Source organism: Hippoglossus hippoglossus, chromosome 11 (assembly GCF_009819705.1).
Source record: "Hippoglossus hippoglossus isolate fHipHip1 chromosome 11, fHipHip1.pri, whole genome shotgun sequence".
In the NCBI taxonomy this organism is placed as follows: Eukaryota; Metazoa; Chordata; class Actinopteri; order Pleuronectiformes; family Pleuronectidae; genus Hippoglossus; species Hippoglossus hippoglossus.
Genome location: NC_047161.1, coordinates 15,066,177 through 15,084,484, shown reverse-complemented (window position 1 = coordinate 15,084,484; position 18,308 = coordinate 15,066,177). Strand labels below are relative to the sequence as shown.

The 18,308-nt window shown below is 41.0% G+C and overlaps 1 protein-coding gene across 7 annotated transcripts in view; it reads left to right on the top strand.

Moving 5' to 3' along the window:
* Positions 1 to 18,308, top strand: part of fhod3a (formin homology 2 domain containing 3a) — a 57,183-nt gene that overhangs the window by 23,466 nt on the left and 15,409 nt on the right. For 4 of the 7 annotated variants that reach the window (XM_034599757.1, XM_034599754.1, XM_034599755.1 and 1 more), the window contains exons 4-15: positions 6,672 to 6,739; positions 7,544 to 7,649; positions 9,884 to 9,978; positions 10,795 to 10,906; positions 11,030 to 11,124; positions 12,011 to 12,154; positions 12,359 to 12,594; positions 12,762 to 12,788; positions 14,942 to 15,055; positions 15,301 to 15,705; positions 16,625 to 16,684; positions 17,154 to 17,288. In XM_034599757.1, the coding sequence (XP_034455648.1) occupies positions 6,672 to 6,739; positions 7,544 to 7,649; positions 9,884 to 9,978; positions 10,795 to 10,906; positions 11,030 to 11,124; positions 12,011 to 12,154; positions 12,359 to 12,594; positions 12,762 to 12,788; positions 14,942 to 15,055; positions 15,301 to 15,705; positions 16,625 to 16,684; positions 17,154 to 17,288 (1,597 nt within the window). The remainder of the gene's footprint in view (positions 1 to 6,671; positions 6,740 to 7,543; positions 7,650 to 9,883; positions 9,979 to 10,794; positions 10,907 to 11,029; positions 11,125 to 12,010; positions 12,155 to 12,358; positions 12,595 to 12,761; positions 12,789 to 14,941; positions 15,056 to 15,300; positions 15,706 to 16,624; positions 16,685 to 17,153; positions 17,289 to 18,308) is intronic. The other 3 variants (XM_034599759.1, XM_034599758.1, XM_034599760.1) reach the window with 3 other exon arrangements.

The window sequence follows — 18,308 nt, the reverse complement described above, 5'->3', positions numbered from 1 at the left end:
ACCTGATTTCCACAAAGTAGACATTTTACAAATCATGCAGCCATAACTGAACAACTTACAATAACTGCAACCAATGCAAACACATACAATTTTGCACAAAGGCAGGTTAGCACAGGTATTTGCAGAGAACAAGCCCAGATAGCTTTGGGAATTTTAAAGCTACAGTACACAACTTAATGAAATTAGTTAGTGCTAGCATGAGAATCCCTCTTCCTGCTCTGTTACACTCTACTCAGCCCTTCACCGACATCCTTCAATGCACGATGTCTCAGCAATTGCACAAATTGTGGATTAGTCTTAAGCTTTTTTTCAACAGGTCAAAAATTATTTTCGCAGCGACTAAAATCTTGCTCAACTCCTCAACTGGCAATGGAAAAGTAGTCAATCACCTTCTTTAGTGGGTTAACCTGCATTTAAAAAACCTGGCAATAGTGATGTTTTCCAACTGCTGGCTGCTAAGTGGCTTCACTTTTGGATCGACATCCATTAGCTCACACCTCTTTGTCCTTCTCTTCTCTCTTAGTATAGGGTGAGGCTTGCTCTAACACCTTTTGTTGGAATATATCTGAACTTCTGCCAGGATTTTTGATGAGTCTCCATCATATAAGTCTTTGACAGCACCTCACATTAAAATACAGCTGGTAAAAAGTTACATTCAGTAGCTTTAAGTATTCATATTTTTATAATAAAAAAAAAATCGTTTTTAAACTCAGTCCTAGTGCTAGAACTAGGTACAGGTAATGCACCGCGGGTTTCTGACTTTCTTGGAGAGCAGCCTTATTGAAAAATAAAAACAAGACTATGAGAGCATGTGGTTGAACCAGAACAGTAAAGTTCTAGACTAAAAGGCTCTGCAGAGCTGAGAGGAAATACAGAGTTGGGTGATAATTCTCTTTGGGTTTATACAAGTGACCACTTTGACTTACAAGTAGTCTCAGGTTCTGTTGTTAATTAAAAAATATTGATTGAAGCCCCTACACGGACATAGAGGCGTCATTGAATATGCTCATAAATTACTGGATTTGTCATTTTGTTGTCGTTTTTCCTTGTCTGCTACTTCTCATCTTAACACCAGTGCTCCTTTAACTAGGTCACCTTTGAGAAACAACTTTGGCTGCCTTTTGTTAAATCTGAGAATTAAACACAGTAGTAGTAGATTTTAGCTGCCCTTTGTGAAGGCCAAATAAGTAGAATTAGACTATACACACTCAACTGGGGACTCCAAATTTGCACTTAGTAGTATACAGCAAAATACAGTGTATTTCTGAAGATAATTTCTGTGGATTAGACCCAATGTAGCCTGAGCTGGCCTGTGTGCTTTTCTGTTTGGAGATGTGTAGATGATGCAGTAAATGTTGAGGGATTAGTCAAAGCTGAAGGGTCACAGCACTAATCTCATTATGGCACGAGGAGGAGGAGGGATCTGACCACTCCTGAGCGACTTAGCAGGCAGCCTCAGCCCGGAGGGAATCCCTGTTTCACTACAGAACACACACACACACACACACACACACACACACACACACACACACACACACACACACACACACACACACACACACACACACAGTCACTTACACACGCACATGTGCTGTAATGCACATACAAGCTCTTCCAATGCAATTTTCCACTTCTGAAACAAGTGGAGTGCAGAAAGTTTCTGGAGGGATTCATTCAAAATAGTGACAGAATGATAAACAAACAAAAGGTCTTTGGATGATATGATGACTCTGTCAAGTCCTCACTTGTGCTGTTGACTTTGTGTTAAAGCTGTGAGATTTCAAACTGATCTACCATGTTTTATAGGTTTTATGTGTTGTTTAACATCATTAAAGGCAAATAGAAGAATTTGTATGTGAATACACTAATACACGTATACTACACACTAATAGATGCCGTTCCCCTAAATAGGCCTTTAAAAATGTTTTAATGTTTGTTTTAATGCACAGGTTGTTTGGGGCGCTGCTGCAGATTCTGCTGAGTGGAGTTATAAGAGCAACAAAGTTTCAGTATTTCATTTGACACAGTGGCAGTTTGAGGCGCAACTCTACTGTCCACCAGTTGCTTTCCTTTGTGTCTCCAGAGTAAAAAACACACACACTCATAATCATTCATCTTCCGCTGCAAGAGCAATAAATTAATACATTATTTCTTGATAATTGATAATTTTTTCTTAATTATTTACACTAAGCCTTGAGGGAACATAGAGAGAGCATTCTAACAAATGCAATGCTCTGCTATTATAACCAACAGTAGAGAGCCTGTAGATACTGAGTGTCCGTCACACTCCCTGGGAAATCTACGATAATGTCAAAAAGAAAAGAAAAGAGAAAGTAAAGAAATTCCAGAATCCGTCCCTTTGTCTGGATCTGTGCCAAAATTGTGTCCAGGTCCAATTCTTCCACCAAGTTTCGTGGGAATCTGTTCAGTAGTTTTTGCGTAAATCTGCTGACAAACAAACAAAACAAACAGGGTTGAGAACATAACCTGAGAGGTAATTAAAGCAGAAGGTTACCAACAGAAGTGACTACATCAAAAACAAGTGGAAACAAGTGTCTCCGCTGGCAGATTTTTCCCCTTACTTTAAGAAAATGAAGTTTTGAAGATGGAATAAGAGGCTCAACGACTCGTTAGGGCTGACACACTGCAGGGCATGTGAGGTCATGGTGAAAAAGTGTGGACGAGAACTGCGAGTCTTCCAAAACAAAACAGTAAAACTCCAAGCAAACCTATAAATGAAATGAGCCTTTCTGTCTTTCCTTCCTCAGTCTTCCTGCACTCAGCAAACACAGGCCCCGGCTCGCACATGGGCGCGTGCACGCGATCACATGCATGCACACTGTGTACGAGCACATGCACAAGCCACAATGACACATCCCAGTGAGTGTTTTAGCTTTTCTTGTGACAATAATAAAACCGAGTGCCAGGAAAAAAAAGGAGAATGACCAAAGACAGATTCCATCCCTCTCATCTCCTTCTTTTTCACTTTTTCTCACATCTGCTGCTCTGTCTCTCAGACCAGATGAAGACATCTAATTAAGATATGTTTATCTTCTTAGTTTGTGTTTCATTTTTATGTCAGTTCACCTCTGGAGAGATAATGGCTCTGAAGTAATTTTGTTATGCCAAGCTGTTTGGCCAAGAGGTTGAAGGTGAGAGTAGTTTGTTTGAATTATTTCCAGCCTGAATGCACCATCATTCCAGACATGCTGTGTTCAGACAGCTGGAGCTCTTTGTGCCAATGGGAAAATGGCTGATTGATTATTTAGCATGTCAAACTCTGTTTACGCATGAGCAGCAGGGCAATTAGTGACACGACTTTATTAGCAGCTATAAGGTGATTATGGAGTATTGTCATGACAACACTTCAGAAAAACATCTTAGAACTTAATTAACACTTAATATAAGTCTGAAAAAAACGCTCTTTGTACTTCGTATCAGGACATCAAAACTTTTTGATTCAAGAATAAATCTGTGGAACAGGTGGATCTTCTTTTCAAATACCATACACATATTATGGGTGTGTTATCAGAGGCTACATAATTGCTCATCGATCTCATCCCCCGTTGTCTTTTTATGGAGCCTATCTCTGTCACAATATCTCCTCATACTGTGCATCATCTGTCTCCAGGTAGGACAGTATTTCAGTTACAGTGCAATAGGCCAATGTCGCCATGCAGTTTCGAGATACATTTATTTTAAGTCTGTATTTCAGTACACTGAAATTAGACTATGTTATTATTAAATTGATATATCTGGTCTGCATTTTGTGATTGGCTCATATGTGTACACTCACCTCAAGTCTGTTTTAAATTATGTTATTTATATTTCATTTGGTGTGACCTACATGTCAACTTAAAGAAAAAAAGAAAACTTGTCCGTTGATGAGGTTTGTCCTTATTTTCTATAAAAAAGGACAAAAGGGTTATGTCACAATACATAAAAAAACACATCAAACTTTTCTCAAAGATGGTTTCTGTCATTTTTAGGGAGTTCTTGTCACACTGTTTGTTCCAATGTTATTTTTCTTGCAAGTTTAGCTTTAGTTAGTTATTTGCTGTTATTAAATGGAATAAAATGTCATGGATGACAGCTGAGACTGACTCCTGATTGGTTGAGCAGATTTTTATGTCGGACCTTGCAAATGTGGTTCCTTCTCCTGTTAGATACTCCATAATTGAGGCAAGGTCACACATAACCAAATGTTGCGGGTCAAAGTTCACTGAAGTTGAACTCCACGAGAAGCCATGCTTCGTCACAGGAAGCAAATTCACTCGGTCATGAATGGGAGGTGAAGGTTCGCCACTGCTACGTTTGTGTTTGTAGGACCAGGCCCACTTTGTGTCCAGGCTATATTAGCTTCATTTCTGGGTAGTGGGTGGAAGTGGTGACACGTCCTCCATCTTTATCTACGCACAAGGCCATAGCCTTCACTTTCTCTACCCCGTTTCCTGTCTTTCTTTCACTGTGTCTATTTAGCTAAGAGACTTAGGGCTATCTTCCATGAAACCAGTGGTACACCAGAATGAATCAAGCCAAGTTTAAGCCTTATCGCTGCCGCTGACATGCTCCTGACAGACAGCAGACATTTTGGTAAAGGTTACCTTGACAGCCCCACTCGTGGCCTGATGAAGAACACGGACATTACACATGGTCGTCTGGATGAACCATTGACACCCAAAGGCCAGATGAAGTGTTTCCTGCCTCAATAAGAGGCCACTTGACTTCCAGGGAAACTAAGAGTCAAAAGAACAAGGAAATCAATCTAAACAGGTTATTTGAAGAGTTAAAGCTGAGCCACAGTTCAGAGTCTGTCGTCATGTGTCAAATGAGATACTGGTAACAGTATGTTCAAGAAAGATAACACAAATATATCTCTAGCATTCGATGAGGGTTGAATGGACTTGCCCAAATGATTTCAGGGAAATGGATACAGTATGAAAGAGTTTTAGGTTGAACTGGGTTAAAAAGGTTAAATACCAACAATTTACATTGATGACAATAATGACAAACATATTTTGACTTTATTTCCAACTTTCTCAGTTATCCCCTCTGACAGACAGATAACCGAAGATGCATGCTAATGAACAGGCCGTCTGATGGTTGTGTCGAGAATATTTCCAACCTTTCCTATTCTTTTTCATCTTTGTGTTGCCTCTTAGCACTTTTACAATTTAAACACGTTCAATCATTTGATTATCTCTACTGTAAACTAGCACAGTTGTATGTCATGAATTCTGACCTCGGGCGAAGGGTACTGCAGATAGAGACACAGACAGGCCTGTAATTCTTTCTTCTGTGTGTGGAATGATAATGATTTTGACCCTGGCCTTGGGTTAGCCTCGTCTAGCTTAGCGACGGTTACCGCTGTGCTCAACACAGAAGGACAGACTGGCTGGCCCTTGTCTGGGCCCACATCAGGGGGAGTGTGTTGTCCTGCCCTGCCCTCACTTTTGTACTCTTTTGACCAGCCACCTCCCTCTTGATGGACTGAACGATTTATGAACAACACGCAAACTCAGGATTTACACACACAGGTTCCTGAACCCCCCCCCCCCCCGCTGACACACAGTTGAAAGCACAACTGTTCTTATGTGCACAAATGGTCATTATGGACATTTTCAGCTTAATGCAGAGCACTTTGGAAAATGATTTCTGTTGATGTCTGCATCATTGCAGGGGTCTGCACATGTCAATATAAGTACTGTATTACAGGCTTATGCAAATATTTGTAAATCCTGGGGGTGCACAAAATGATTGAGACACTGGAGTGTAGAGTAAAATCCAGTACAACATAAATTGCACCCTGAAAATGATCAGTCTGATCTAAAACACAAATTTACAGGCTTTTTTTCTGTCAACCCATGTTTATAGAGACATAAACACACACTTTAAAAGACAAGAAAAGAAAGCTGTAGTGTGATATTACAGCATGAATGAAGTGATGGCGATAATATTAATATAACAACATAGTAAATAATACGAAGTACTATAAACACAACATTTAGTACCAAAGAAACTCTTTAAAGGGTGATGATACATTCCTACATTATTTTTAAGGTACTGTAGGAATGATGTGTTGTGTCCAAGGGTAGAAATAATGGGGCTAAATATCAGTGTGACGGAATAATCTGTTGGTCCCAATGGTTTCTGTGTTGTGACCTGAATACTTCACAGTTGAATTCCGGCCAGCAGCTCATTAACATTCCGATACAGCTCTAATCACTACTGTAACGTGCGTGCGTGTGAGAGAGAGAGAGAGAGAGAGAGAGAGAGAGAGAGAGAGAGAGAGAGAGAGAGAGAGACAGACCTTGCACGTTTTGCTCTGTGAGTGAGGATGCGGCGAAAGCGTGTAATGAGGTGCCCACCTCAGGTGATCAGAGCCAAATGGTGTGACCGGCTCCATCGACGTGCAGCGTTGTTTCTCTAGCCGGCCGAAGTGTTGTGCAAACTTCTGCACAGCTGAGACTAATTTTATTACAAAGATTTATTGAAAATGAAGAATATGAATACTGGAGAGAGGTGAAATATGTGCAGTGGAAATAGATTGTGCCCAAAACATTGCCTGACGTCAGGCGGAAACACTTTTGCATTACTTGTGTCATACTTTTTCTACTGTCTGTTGAAGTATAGTCCCATAACAACGTCTGTGTCTCTGTTTGTCTCTACAGAAAGACTGTATAACTCCAATGGACGTGACCTAAGAAGAGCACTGTTCTCTCTGAAGCAAATTTTTCAGGTAACACACACACTTCACATGCAATTACAGTCAGTCCATTCTTCTGCAGTTGGTTATTGTGGCCACTGTGTGCTTCCATGATGACAGGGATCTCAATCAACGTGGCATCTCTCTCCTTGTGTATGTCTCTGTGTGTGCGTGTGTGCGTGTGTGCGTGTGTGTGTGTGTGAATCCTTATTTTAGGCTGAGACAAGTTAGTAAGCCACCGATGGCTTTTTCTGGGGCAAATAAACAAAAGCATGCAAATATGACAACACAGGGTTCTTAAATAAAGCAGTGATGTGAGAACTTTTAAACTGTTTACATTTTTTTGTCGACTAGCATTTATCACATCTCCTCCTTTTTACTCACTCACTCAGAGCAGCCAAACCAAATTTAGCGAATTGTTTTCACCCAAGTCTCATGTTTGTTTCCCTGTAAAAGCTCTTGAATGAACGTAAAGCCACACGGAGCTGTGTTGATTTGGGAGTGTACCCAGTGAACCTAAAGAATCCTGCATCTGTTCAGACAACTTTCAGACAAAGTGTTTTCATCTTCCTCGTTTATTTTAGTATGAAGGGATGTTTTAAAAGAAAAACTGCGAAGTACACTGTTGTTGACATCTGGAGTGTGTATCAGACTGCTTCAGTGTGTTTGTTTGTGGGGGGTGTACCAATTTAAATCCTCATCATGCACATCACTGCCACCATGTGGTAAGAAATGAGAACCGGGTAATGAGCTGTGGGAGATGTTTGGTTTTGTGGTTTTGTGGTGTATGTAGTAACAGTTACTGTTTTAACTTATTACACTTGTCTAATGCTTCAGGATGACAAAGATCTGGTCCATGAGTTCGTGATGGCTGAAGGTCTCACGTGTCTCATCAAGGTGGGAGCAGAAGCTGACCAGAACTACCAGAACTACATATTAAGAGGTACAGTCTCTCTCTCTCTCTCTCTCTCTCTCTCTCTCTCTCTCTCTCTCTCTCCCCAATATATGTATGTTATATAAAACCAATCAGAACACTGAACAATAATAAAACACAGCAGATTTAGTGAGTGCACAGTAAGTTATTTACCAATAAGAACTATTAATACTATAAATACGTGATAGAATATACATATGAACTGGGAGGGCACTCAAAAGTGTGCATACCTCCACCAAAGCCAAATAGAGGCCTTCAATTCAATCAAACTGCACCAAAGTGCACATACTCATAGATATCAGTTCCCTAAATGTGCCTTATTTTATTCATTAAGATCCATGCATGATTCCCTGGGGAAAAGATGAAAATGCTCTGCCCCTTGCTCTGGATCTAGACCAAAAATGAAAGGGATTTTCCCCTGGCCAATACCACAACCTTCCATCAAGTGTCATGGAATTCTGTTCAGTTGGTTTTGTGTAATCTTGCTTACAAACACACATATGAACCAACAAACAAACAGACAGGGGTGAAAACATTACGTCCTTGACGGAGGTAATAAATATAGTTAAGAGAAACAAGGTAAATCTGATGGCTGCTGTAGATCCAGCAGGACGGTCTGATTCCTCCATGTTGTGACAGTCAGGGACAAACTGTCCTGCTGACAGAGTCGTAATTCGTCCCAGTGCATTTTTGTGCTTTTTCAGTAATAAAACTGTGGATGTTTATTTGTAAATTTAGAAGTGCTGTTCCCACACAGAGCAGCTGTATCTCTGGGACAGTTCCTCCGTGATCTTCTCACAAAGTCACTCCTCCTCCTCTCTTTCTCTTCTTTTCTCTCCCTCTCTCTGACTGACTGACACTCAGTCTTTGTCTTTCCCGACACTTCCTTCCTGTTTCTGTCTGTAATGAGCTCTGTGCTTCCGTGAGCTTTTTATTATGACACTGTGGTGTATTTAGCACATGTTTTGATTAAACAACCACACATCTGATCAGAACAGAAGTGGCTTATTTAGATCGCAGCGAACACAAGAGACCACAACAGTGTAGGCATTGTTGAGCCGCTGTCATTTAGCTCCTGCAGCTTTTTCATTTCTTACACGCATGCCTCCCATAATTTCCACCATCAGTAAATACACTTGAAGTTCCAAAGAGAAGGCCTTGCTTTCATTTTTCACATTTAAACCTACACACACATTCCTCCCCACACACCCATAGTTCCCCCTCTCCAAACATGTGTCACAGATAATCATTTCATGAGTAGCGTAATTACAGAGTGTCTTTGTTTGCTGTTAATTGTGTAATGACTGGCTATCGGCAGCCATGTGATAAATCTTACAGAGGCAGCTCTGAGCAGTGAGCGGTGGTGTCAGAGGATCTGTGGTCCCCTGAACCCCTCACTGAAACTTGTTAACTCCCCCCACCAGTAAAAACACACTGTGGAGGAGGGCATTTACAGTTCTTTATTTATACAACAAGCCTTTTTGTCAGGTGAAAGAACCAAGCTGGCATAAGGTGATTGTGTGTTGATATGACACAAGCTTTCAAATATGCACCAATTTGTTGAAATGTGTGTGTGAAGATGTAAATCTAGAATAAGAAGCTGAAGTGAAGTAAGAGTCACATACAATAGGTAATTTCTTTGATTATTGTAAAAGTCTTTGAGATCCCACAGAGCATCATAGTCGTCGTTTAATACTTGCTTTACAGTTCCTTAATCAGATTGCCATATGGTCGAATAGCTTTCTCCACTGCTCGTTTCTCATCCTCCGCATCAAAGGAGAGATTGCATTTGAAGAAAGAACAAATTTCTTGCTGTGCACAATATAAAAGGGATGAGATATAAATGAGAGTATTTGGCAGTGAGACCCCCTTGTGAGTCATCAAGGTCGAAAGGGGGCGTGGTTACACATTAAGGTAAAAACTCTGAGGTTTGGTTTCTGTGGGAAATCTCTTATAACCCCAACAACATAACACAAAATGTACAACTCTTGATTGATACACAAGACACATGCTTTTTCATGCTAGGCACTTGCCCTGGTTCTGAATAGGGAAAGACTGGAATTAATATGAAAATATAAATACTAAGTGCAAAGGTCATTCAGCACAGTCACAGTGTAAATGAAATGAAGAAACAAATGTCAAGTACCAGATCATATAAAAGCAACACACACTTGCTTTTTCAACAGTCCCTGTTTATTTACTTGTTCTGCCTGTCTAACCATTTGTTTGTGTTGTTCTCTCAGCTCTGGGGCAGATCATGTTGTACGTAGACGGGATGAATGGTGTCATCAGTCACGCTGAGACAATCCAGTGGCTGTACACTCTTGTTGGTTCAAAGGTAAAAACACGCATGCATACTAAATCACCCTCTACTCCAGTTACACCCAAGCATTTGCGAGCACACGCACAGACACACGCAGGCTTTCAGCAGCCCATCCATTGTTTGGTGGTCGATATTTTTAGCTTCTGTGCACAGTAACACATAAACACAAACACATCTGCTACTGATTTGTATTCTGTGTCCTGACCTGAGGCTGGTGACTTTCCCCTGATTTTGTGGTACTGTGGTATTTGTACTGGAAGTATCAGTCTTAATTCCAGCGCCTAAAGCCTGTCGTTACTTTGTTTCCATTTATATATTTATTTATTTATTTAATGTGGACAAATTATAGAACATACAGTGAGTGTACGATGAAATACAACCTTCCGCACTTTCTTCAATAAAACAAAGTTGAAATATTATTCAAATAAATAATATTTTTGAATATATCAGGTCTATATGTAATCCTGGTCTGTGTCTGTGCCGTGTGATTGGTTGTCTAATCACTAAAATGGCACTCATTAGAGTGCACACCTTCACCAAGGCCCAACAGTCCCCTAAGTCAAGCTGCACCAAATTTCACACACTCATAGATATCAGTTCCCTGAATATGAGTGAAAGTTGTACAAAATAATTCTGGATCTGCCCCCTGATCCAGTACCGCACCAAACTTTAAAGTCTTCTTCCCTGACATATACCACATACTTCCGCCAAGAAATCTGTTATATATCTAAAATATATCATGATGTATGCACAGGAATCAAATATAGTTATAATTTAATATTGCCGCATCACCAATTCCATTGTGCAAATTTGCTTGTATTTCTGCTCTAGTTCCGTCTGGTGTTGAAAACATCCCTGAAGCTGTTGCTGGTGTTTGTGGAGTACTCTGAGTCCAACGCTCCACTGCTGATAGAAGCCATCACCTCTGTGGACGCCAAGAGAGGTACAGAAAACTCTAATTGTTCATTATGATTTTTGCTTATCTAATGGCTTGGGTTTAGAGGAAGGTGTGTGTGGTTGAGCAGAAACAACACAACTCAACAATGTTTTAATCTGTGATCTCCAGGCTGCAAGCCGTGGTCCAATGCTATGGAGATCTTACAAGAGAAGGATGGAGTGGACACAGAGCTGCTGGTCTATGCCATGACCCTCGTCAATAAGGTATATATTCTATTTACTGAATGTTTATATAAGAACTGGATAGAAGATCATACACCTCTGTTATGACATCTGTGCTTTATAACATACAATTTCTTATTTGTACCAGAGTGTGTTAATTCTTTTATTATTGAGTCATTTTTTTGGGGGGGGCGGCATGGTGTTACAGTGGTTAGCGTCACAGCAAGAATGTTCTTGGTTCGAATCCTGGTTCGGTCGGAGTGTTTTTGTGTAGAGTTTGCATCGTCTCCCTGTGTTTGTATAGTTATTATCTAGCTTCCTCCCACAGTCCAAACACATGCAGAATGGGAATTTGGGTAATTGAAGACTCTAGAGTTCTAAAGTCAGTAGGTGTTAATGTGAATATCTATATTTCTGCCCTGCGATACGCTAGGATCTTGTTTCGGATGTACCCCCCCTCTTGACCAAGGCCCCATTGACTCTCAAAAAGATAAGCGTTATAGATTATGGAGGGATTGAGTTCTAATGCTGCTTAAAAGAGGCTTTCTGCTACATCATCCCCAAAGTGCAAGCAAACAAACAAAATAAATAAAAACAAGATTAAAAAAAAAAAAAATCTAAATCAAAAAAAGAATTTCACTAGAAACAGCCCATATGTCACTGAAAGTCTTCATCTTGTCCATCATTTTGTAGTATGCATGCCCTTTCAGTGGTCCTACCATCAGGCACAGGCTCCACACTGCAAGGGTTTTGAACCTGGTTCTATGGCCAAGTGTCTAACTTAGCAGAATCACATACACAAGTTCAACAAATGATATATTTTTCTGTTTTGCCACCATCCTTTAAAAAAATAGTAGGTCATATTCTGGAGTTTAGCCATCAAAAGGATATCAAACCTCAGTTACATCTTGACCTTTTTTTTTTGCAGACACTCTCATCGCTGCCAGACCAGGATTCATTCTATGATATGGTGGACGGTCTGGAGGAGCAGGGCATGGAGATAGTGTCCCAAAGACACCTGGGACGGAAAGGCACTGACCTGGACTTGGTTGAGCAACTCAACATCTATGAGGTTTGAGGCACATGCACGTTCATGTTCAGTCATTGCAATCTGATAGAAGCCTTTTATTAAAGATCAGATTTCAGTTATTAAGGGCTGCTCACGTCCAGTGAACATGATGTGATGTGACTCTGTACAGTATTTATAGCACAGTTGCGTAATACTAAAATTCTGGGAAGCACCAGTCACCTCACACTCAATCAACATTCCCCCCAGATGACCCTACGGCACGAAGATGGTGACGACGACAGCCAGCCGCCACCAGCAGGACGCCGGGACCGCCGACGAGCCAGCCTTGAGGGTGGGGACAAAAAGCAAGGTCTGGAGAGGAGGCGGAGCCGCAGGGCCTCCCTTGGGCGATCGGGCCACGCCTCCCCGTGCAGCCCGGCATCCCCACAGAGAGCCGGCTTCCAGCCTTTTAGTGGACACAGAGCCGAGGACACAAGCGAGAGGTGAGAGAAGGGGGGAGATAGACGAGTGTCAGAAGTTAAAGGTTGTCACAACAGCAGAGGGAAGAAGGGGGGTTGCTTTTCAGCAGGTATAGTGAGTGATTGTGATGCTGCTAACTCAGCTCAAGAGAGAAAGGCTGACTATCTCATACCTCCACTTTCCGCTCCAGGGCTCTGTCAGGTTGCCTTCCTTCCATGTAAGTTCAAAAGTCACTGAAAAAAAACCAGTCAGCTGTTGACCTCTGTGACCTCCTGTCTATATTTTCCTGCTCCTCACCTACATGCTGTAACAGCTATGTCACAGTGTGTCCCTTGGGACTTTAAGCACTTTGAGTGTTTTTTTTTGGTTCTCCAATGAATCACTGGTGCTCAACTAAACAAAATAAAACAGTTCCCAGTAGCCATACAAGCCTTTAAGGTTTCATGTGCATTAATAAACACAACAGGCTTATTTCAGTGCTATGTGTTAATGCACAAAAAGGAGAATTTGGAGCATCTGGTGCTGTTTTCACTCAGGTAAAGATTTCTTCTCTGTGTCCTCTCATTCACTGTCGAAGATCTTTCACTTCTGTTACATGCCTCCTCCTTCATCTTTAAGCTACAATGAAGTATCGGTGCAAAAAGGGAATATTTTTTTAATCATTTTGAGATTTCAAGCATAAAGACGTTATATTACAAGAAAAAAGTTATAATTATCATAATCAAAGATAGCCTCACAGTCCTCCACTACCAAACATTTCCTCCTCCGCAAAGAGGCAATTTCCTCCAAGTCTATCTGGTTCTTTCTTCAAAATAGACATATTTTTATATTTATATATATATGCATTTATTTCTCTTAATATTGCGACTCTATTCGGAATATCTGCCTTTTCATTATATCTGACTTTATTTTGTAAATTTGTGACTTTATTTTGTAACATTACAACTTTCTTCTCATAAATTCACGACTTTTCTTGTAATATTAGGACTTTTGTTCTCGTAATATTGTAACTTAAAGGTCCAGTGTGTAAGATTTAGTTGAAAGTGGCAGAAACTGAACATAACATAATCCTAGTGATGTTTTCACTAGTGTTTAATCGCCTAAATTGAACAAATTGTTGATATCTTTACCCTAGAATGGTCCCTTTGTATTCAAATACTTTATATTTACATCGGGAACAGGTCCTCGCTACACTATGTTTTTTACAGTAGCCCAAACTGGACAAACTAAACACCTTTTGTGTTTTTATGACAGGCTGCCACAGGTTTTCGTTAATGTTTGGAAGTGGAGGGTGAGGTGAGGGGTATTCAGCTGCAGCATGCAACTTCACCACTAGATGTCGCTAAATTCTACACACTGAACCTTTAATTCTCGTAAATTTACAACTTTTTTCTCATAATATAACAACTTAATCCCTGTAGATTTACAACACTATCCCCGTAATATTACAATATTTTACTTTTACGACTTTTCCTCGACATAAATGTTCCCTTTAAATGGCCTTAATACTTCGTCATACTCACATACTGGCAGGGTGTAACCTGACCAAAGCAGATTATGTACCCATGCCTCAGCCAGTGTTAAAGCAGTATGTGTGGGTACGTGTGTGTGTGCGTGCGTGTGTGTGTGCAAACCAGGGCACCTGTTTACCATAGAAATTAAGTACAAATGTGGGCAACTGTGAGAATTTGTTACCATGTGGCTTTTCGGATGACGTGAGTTGTTGAGACTATCCTGCTTCATATTATGCATGCACAGCCACAGAAAAACAAACACAGCCTTTACTGGCCATCCCCGTTCTTCACACACACATGGCTCCAGTCTTGTGGAACAATACCTGCAGCACACGGCAACTCGACTGCATCAAGGCTCATCTGGTATCACTAGACAACAGCGTTTGGCGACATTGATCTCAAGTCAGTTGTTCAGCCATCGTGTGCTCCCCTCTCAGTATTCCTCCTGCCTGTCGTCACGTTCTGTCCTCATGTGCATGTAAAACTAACTGGAGGCATGGAGTGTGTAATGAGAAACATTCAGCCACCCTTTCTCCTGATTCAGTTTTCTGTATTGGCTCCTCTTAATCCTTTTGTTTCTCTATCACTTTATCTCCATCTGATTGATGCCATGTCTCTGTCTTGTAGTCTTGGAACAAATGTTTGTGTGGTTTGGTATTGTGCAGTTGAAAACATTATTTCCACACACCAATCCTCTCATCTAACCCTCCATCTCTCCATTACGTTTGTTCCATCTCTTCAAAAGTGTGGTAGTTTCTACTTGCATGCCATTCTCATGTATCGCATCATCTTTCACTCCATCCTTCCTTTACATTTTCCACTCAACCATTCATCCATCCACCCACCGCCTCCACAGAGAGGAGGAGTGTGAGGAAGGAATAGAGGAGGAGGACGAAGAGAGTCCAGTGACAGAGTCTGACTCCGATGAGCAGGAGGGGGCTAATACAGTGTCTAATCAGACCACCCCCAGGTATTCTAGGACATGGTGGTAACATGGAAATGAAAAAAAATTCTGTAGTCTTCTTGTGTAACTCTGGGCTCTATATGTAGCGTCACTGTTGTCTGTTGTTTATCTGGTGGGTTTGATCTCCTTGTGATCAATGTACATAGGGGTATTTAAGTGCATTACTCTGCAGCCCTTAATCCTGTTAAAGGGCTTCTCAGTCATTTAAGCATTCATCCATGTATCATCTCAATCTATTCCTCTCTTCCTAGCCCAGCTAGACATCTTCCATCCATCATTCATAGAACAACCGTCCAGTCCATCACCATCACTTCCAGAAAGGGGAGTATAAAGGAGGAAGAGAAGAGGACTCAGATTGAACCACCTCAAGCATCCACCCTCCGCTCCCCCTCTCCTCCCGTTTCCGCCCCTCTTAGCCCCCCATCCCAGCCCTCCATTCTGTCCAGCCTGCTGGCCAGGAAGAGGTCTGTCGTCACCGTCCCGGCTACCAAAGAGGTCAGCCCACCGCTGCGTGGCAGCTCTCGGCCCTCCCCCGACCGCCTGCCCTACCTGCCCCACTCGCCCTTCCACCTCTTCTCCTACGACCTTGACGAGGAGCAGTCACCACCGGCTCCGGTCAAACCCAGTGCGGAGTCACCCGAAACGCCATCTCCCAGGTCAGAGGGACAATGTTCAGAGCTCAGTGTCCCATGAGAAGCACTGACAACCTTTCTCTTACCTCTTTGACGTTGCACTTTTTCACTTTCCACTTCTGTTTCTGCACCAACTTGGATCTCTTCGCACCACTTGTGTTATTCATCACCTTCACTTCTCACCAGTTCCTTTCACTTCTTTGACTGCTCGGCTTCTCACCTTCAGTCTGTCTGTGCACTTCTTATTATCACTTTCATATCTATTTCTTCTTAATTCTGCCACTGCGTTGATGTCCAGATGTCTCTTGATTTCTTCTCCTCTGTATCTGTATTTTCTTCCTTTCTTATAATTTTTTTTATAGAAAGTGGCATTTTTTCATTCTTATTTTCTCCATTCACTGTCCTCTTTAATAGGTGTACTGCACTGTTGAGTTGGGTATTTCTCAGGCTGGATATACTTTTTTTTTATATTACCTACATGTCACCAATACACAGGGATACGGTGCCATGATGCTTAAAATACATGCAAAAATGCTTTCTTTGACACCTTTGCAACATATTAATATTTCACCTCTTGTTATTTTGCATGTGGTACCAGACTCCTGAGTAATATACCTGTAGCTTAAAGAAATGAAGTTGCCGCCTGCCAACGCTTGCTAAATGAGCTGTCAAAGATAAATATGTTTTAGATGTGGTCTTGATGTGAAGAGAAACACCTTGCCTGGAGTTTCCCAGAAACACACATGAATAAACACCACAGCAGTTACTAATTAGGGTCACCCTAGTGTTGCACCAACATTTTATCCCCATTACGTAACAAGGTGTTGCATTCGTCTCTCGGCACCAGTTTTCACACTGACTAGTCAGCGTGGTGTCGGGTGAATGGACGTCTGGAGAGAGGTCGCTCACTGTCACACGTTTTCTCCCCTCTTCTCTTACTCAGGAATGGAGGTTTCACGTCCTACTCCTCCCTCAGCAGTCCCAGTACGCCCACCACCTCCAGGTGAGAGGACCAACATGTGCCTGCACATGTACATGAAATCATCCCTAAAACATGTTCACATACAAGTGTGTAGACATGTGTGTTTACATAAACAAACATGCACAGAGCTGATCTGTGTTCAGTCTCAGGGTGAACACAGTCTGAATGTGATCTCATCTCTCTGGTTCCTTAATGAAGAAGCTGCTTTAATTTCCTCACAGACATTACAACATGATTTATGATGTGTTACATTCATAGTTACACATATTCAAGCTCTGAACCGGCCAGGAGCACATGTTGTGTTCACAAACAGATTAAGCTGTTTATCTTCTCATATTGCGTCACATTGGTACAGCAGATTAAAACAGATGAACAGTGATGTGGCAACATCATTGAAAAATATTTTTTTTTATCATCGTAATCCCCTAGCCATGAATAACATTGGTGTAATTGGACATTTTCTAATTTATTTTCTTGCTCTCTCCTTCAGACCTGCTCTGGGAGGTCTCCTGTCCTCCTCCTATCGACAACACCAGGAGTCTCTGGCCTCTGAGCGAGAGCGCCGCCGTGTGGAGAGAGAGGAGAGGCTGCAGAGGATAGAGCGGGAAGAGCGGAACAAGCACAGGTGAGTCAGTGCTGGCTTTGTGTTTGAAACGACCCCAAACAGTTTGAGATGAGCGAATAAATCTCATAAAGATAGAATAAATGATGGAAATGTAATATGATAACTCGATTAAGCCAAAGGACTCACAAAAGACCAATAAAAAACAAGAATGATCAAACTTGAAAAAGCAGAGCCCAAACTGTCTCTACTATGATTGAAGGTCCTCAAACACAGGAACATAAAACTTCAGTAAAGCAAATTAAAAATAATCTTTCATGAGACCTCCCCTGCCTTCTAGGGTTGTACCCGATTCATACATTTCCACCCTGAGGCTACAAAGATGGTCCTGGCGTCCATGACATTGTTAGGCAACTAGAGAAGAGCCCAGAAACAAACAACCCAGCAAAATATTATTTCTATTTCTCCACAAGTTTGTGTACACATAAATATATAGGATGTGTTTATTGAACATTAATTAACTTAATTAAGTTATATAACTTAAGAGGTTCTGGTTTTCAGATTTGTCTTAAATTTAGATGGAACCAGTCTAGTTATTTCCCCCTGTCTTCAAGCTAAGCTAAGCTAACTGACTGCTGGCTGTAGCAGTTATGAGTGTCCTCTCAGCAAGAATACAATAAAGTGTATTTTCCAAAATGTCAAACTTTCCCTAAGTTTCCCAATCTGCAAAAAAAAGCAACCATGCATTAGTTTGAGACATGCATTAGTAAAGTGAATATTATTATAGATGCAATCGATTACTATATAATTAATTACAATAAAGATGATGTAAAGGGTTAAAAAGAACTCAAATAACAATACATATCAAGGAAAGGACAAGCATGACTTCATATGAAGAATAAAAAATAGTTATATATATATAGTGCGTCAAATTAATGCAAAAGTATACATAAAATCTGGATTTCATACATTTAAAAAAGAGACTAAAAGAGTATAGAAAGTGGCTTTATGAGAAACATAAAGCCACTTTCTATACTACAGGATTACGTGTTACAGCAGTACCTTAAATGCTTGATGTGCATG